The sequence below is a fragment of the Priapulus caudatus genome, unplaced genomic scaffold (genome assembly GCF_000485595.1).
Source record: "Priapulus caudatus unplaced genomic scaffold, Priapulus_caudatus-5.0.1 Scaffold494, whole genome shotgun sequence".
Classification (NCBI taxonomy): domain Eukaryota; kingdom Metazoa; phylum Priapulida; class Priapulimorpha; order Priapulimorphida; family Priapulidae; genus Priapulus; species Priapulus caudatus.
In genome coordinates this window covers 90,465-94,490 of record NW_014577555.1, presented here as the reverse complement: position 1 = coordinate 94,490, position 4,026 = coordinate 90,465, and the positions used below count along the sequence as shown (strand labels likewise).

Genomic DNA, 4,026 nt, shown 5'->3' with positions numbered 1-4,026 from the left:
GAGATGAAAACAAACTAGCTTAATGGCTTTTGGCAGAAGCGCTGCACCTAATTGCAGTTATAATTCAGAACTTGCAATAACTCGAGAAATGAGCTCAGGCCAAAAGCCTGCTCAGTGGATTGACGACCTAATCCACAGTCGCTCGCCGACCTGCCTCACTACAATGGCGATTCTGGGCTCAGTCAGCAGCCACCCACTTTTCATTATAGTAAGGGGTTTAACGCGTCTGGTGAGTAGCGCCCTCTGCGGGCCGTTTACAATCAGGAGTGTCCGTAATCATTAACGTAAGTTCTATATCGATAATAAAGATATCCCGATGCCTGACAAGTTACGCGCCTGAAGATGGGGCGACGTTGTCCGTTATTCAGGTACTTACAGATATGTACCGACGGGATACATTATGTATAACACAAGTGTACCGACTTGTACTTCAGAAGTGTACCCTAACCCTCAACCCTAGCCCTAACCCTGAAACAATACCTCATATAAAAATATAAACATAATTTACTAACAGGCGCGCAATATCCATTTTGACATTGTTGGGGGGGACACGTAGTACGGACCGCATGGATAGCGGGGTGCCGGTCTGGAAATTTTTTGAAATTTAAGACCCTCAGTATGCCGTTTTCTGCAGCGGATAGTAAAAACGCAGTGCTGACGGAAAGTGGGAAAAAATTTATGCGACCCGACTGCGCCCCCCCCCCCCGTACACCGCCCCTGCACACAACGCACGCACGCACGCACGCATGCACACACACCACACACATACAAGCATTTTGGGTTTTGTGATAGATTATGAAAAGGGTGTGTCCACATGCAGTCCTATATTATCTTACTCCTGATAAAATCAAGAAAACAAAAATCAGAAAAACCAATCATTTGGTGTTGAGGCTGATCACAAAATATATTGGTCCGTTATTATTGTTGGTCCAGTCATATATCATATATGCTTGTATATATATTATCATGTGTCAGTGTGCGCGCAATGGCGGTGGCGTGTGTTTACAGTTGAAACGCTTCAAGTGCCTGTGTGCACACACACACACGCACGCACGCACACACACACACAAAATCATGGTGATCCAAAATCGTGGGGGGGGACATTTGATATGATGTCCCCCCTCTGAAAATTCGTGGGGGGGACATGTCCCCCTGTCCCCCTGGATTTGCGCCCCTGAATACTAAACAACTTAAAACTACCTCGGGTACTAGTACACGACAACGACCCCATCTGCACAAGTTACCAGCTTCGTGACGAACCATGGAATTTTCCTCTCGGTCTTCCAAAATTTTTACAAGGACGGGTATTGCATAGGGATCCTTCATCTGTCCCAGGCAGTATGCAAGCTCGTGCTTCAGAAGGGCCGACGTATCCTCAAAGCAAGCTGATATACAGTCGATTGCTTCACTGCCTCCTAGGTTTCTTAGCGTGAAAAGCGCCCTGAATCTTTGCTTCAGGGGATTTTGAGGATTGCATAAAATCTCGCCTACTTTCTTCACAGCCGAAACGTCGTGACTAGCCATCGTGAAGCTCTTCGAAACGTGTAGACGAATATACTCTTAATTAATTACCGGTAATTCAAAGAACCAAACACACGTGCAAAATGAAAACACATTGCTACACGCTGCACGCCGGGCGAACATTAGACTGGTACCCGGTCCCACCTCGCGGCTTAGTTACTCGATGGGAGCGATCGAGGTGGAAGCAAGTACCAGTCTACGCAAACCTGTGTTATTAGCGCCATCTACTGTGCAAATATTTGGTATTCCGCGTTTGGTTCCCATTTATTACATTTTGATATACGCATAAGATTCAAACGAGGAAACCGGTATTTAATATTTCGAAGAAAAAAAATTTAAAATGATACACACAATTAGCAGTTTCTTCAATTATGAGGTAGTACTAGCACAGTACAAGCGACTTGTTTAAACTGTTCACTTGTTAAAAAGTAATATGTCTGCGCCCTTTCAAGAAGAGTGAATATAGTGTGATCCATTATAAGTTCATTATTAACTGCATTGAAGTTCCGGCTTTAACTAATATTTTACTCGTAATTATCATACTACTATATACACTTTTGCGTTGTAGTTAGCACTGCTTTATGAGAAGCAACCTTTTGCATACTTTTATCATGAAACGACGTTATTAATTTATTTTATGTAAACAAGTTGCAAACATACAGTGGGCTACTACTACTACTGTACTAGTAGTAGTAGTAGTACTACTAGTACTCCTAGTACTAGTACTACTACTAGTACTACTACTACTAGTACTACTAGTACTACTGTACAGTACTACTTGTAGTTACTACTACTACTAGTACTACTGGCACTGCGAGTAGTACTTGTAAAGGAAAGGTGAAATATTCATACTTGGATTTAGCTTCCAGCCAGTGACAATGGCTTCAAAGACATTCAGAGAAATGTTTACATTTGCTAGTAAAGATGTAACGGAATGGTTCCCTGGCCACATGGCAAGAGGTAAATTCATTCAGAATACATTGTAGATTACAATCATATGAATAGTGAATATAATAATGATAATAATACAATCATAATGACTATATATTCATAGTCATACCATCATGATCATGCATGAGGGGGTCCATGCCCCCCCCCTTTGGCATCCGGAATACTCATCAATTAGTCAAGAAATGAATCCATATTGACCGTAAAATAATAGCCTCCACACGTTATATACAATACCGACATTGGACTGATACATGACTGTAACCTATTACAGTGTTTAATACACTGTAGTTATCATAAGCCTTCAAGAATCTCACTGAATTATCAAAAGCTTGTCCTTTCAGTTTGTGAATCTAGCAACAATACAACTACGAACATCGAAGGCAATACCTATAATAGGTGTTTTTCTATTTTGTAACGTCAAGGCTGTGAGAGCCAGTACGTACACTTAGAATACCCTGGAGTTCTGGCCGGTCCCAATGTAGAGGATACGTGGAAGTTGAAGATGAAACTGCACATGCGGTGATGTAATGTGGCCATAATCTACGATTACAAACCTACAATTAAAATAAACTAGTGACTATTTCTCATTGGTTTCATGGATACATTCTCACTCGCTAATATATCGCCATCATATTTAACAAGACAACGCCCAGAAGCGCCTGGCTCATCGAGTCTGTTTGTCTTACGGTTAAAACGAACCATTTAAGTCGAGGCGCGTAAGTGACATACCCTATTGTTAGGCCTGCAGATATCAGAACGCAGTTGCGTACAGCATCATTTCAGCAACCGCTCTTGCTCATTCTGCATAACCTCCCAAATCCCATGGTTAACGCACGAAGAATTAGTGTGCACAAACGCAGAACCTGAAACTCCGCTGTTATGTGCTATTGGACCCACCTAATCCCAACTCCATAACCGTATTTAAAAAAAATAATTTAATGTCTGTAATAAAATATGTTGTTATCGAAATGTGTAAAAAATTGTGTGTGATAAATGTTGGTAAAAAATTGTGTTGTTATAAAGTGTGTAAATAAACTCATGTAAAATCGTTTCTTTAATGGAAAGAAATAGTTAAATGATAAAGAAGAAAAATACAGAAAACCTGTAAAAAAGATAAAGAAATATGATGGGCATCAGCCACAGCACCTTTGAGCCCATAACACTTGCTGTAACCCAGTTGGACTACGAGCATATTGTTCCAAGAATAGGATTGCATAAATATATAGACACAGGCGTGACATCATATGAGCAGGTTCAAAACATGTTAAACCCTCCTCTTGAGGTCAAAAGCTTATCAACACTTACTCTTCCGCTACTCAGCGAAATCACATTTCGTGGTCCCTTTCAATTAAAAGCCAAAAAAATAATAGTCACGCGCTGAAACAAAAAATTTCAAAACACTCGCAGACCATGTCCTCAAAAATTCAAAAATCGCCTGCGCCCGCATTACATTTGACACTCGCATTCGGCATCAAGTGAGGATGTCCCGACAATGAGCTAATAGTCACCGGACTATCACGAGCCAGGTCGACCGGTTAGCATTTTTGCCGCAAA

The 4,026-nt window shown here is 41.3% G+C and overlaps 2 protein-coding genes and 1 long non-coding RNA gene across 5 annotated transcripts in view; 2 read left to right on the top strand and 1 right to left on the bottom strand.

Annotated features, from left to right (window-relative positions):
* Nucleotides 1-1,629, bottom strand: part of LOC106811001 (deoxyhypusine hydroxylase-like) — a 13,102-nt gene extending 11,473 nt beyond the window's left edge. For both annotated transcript variants that reach the window (XR_001394089.1, XM_014814511.1), the window contains exon 1: nt 1,245-1,629. Coding sequence is in view for 1 of the 2 variants with exons in the window: in XM_014814511.1 (XP_014669997.1) it covers nt 1,245-1,524 (280 nt within the window). In the remaining variant the exon portion in view is untranslated. The remainder of the gene's footprint in view (nt 1-1,244) is intronic.
* The window catches only part of LOC106811002 (mitochondrial GTPase 1-like), a 14,626-nt gene that overhangs the window by 5,341 nt on the left and 5,259 nt on the right, over nt 1-4,026 (top strand). The window lies entirely within an intron of this gene.
* Nucleotides 1,959-4,026, top strand: part of LOC106811004 — a 4,593-nt gene continuing 2,525 nt past the window's right edge. The window contains exons 1-2 of the long non-coding RNA XR_001394090.1: nt 1,959-2,051; nt 2,384-2,481. This is a non-coding gene — a long non-coding RNA (uncharacterized LOC106811004). The remainder of the gene's footprint in view (nt 2,052-2,383; nt 2,482-4,026) is intronic.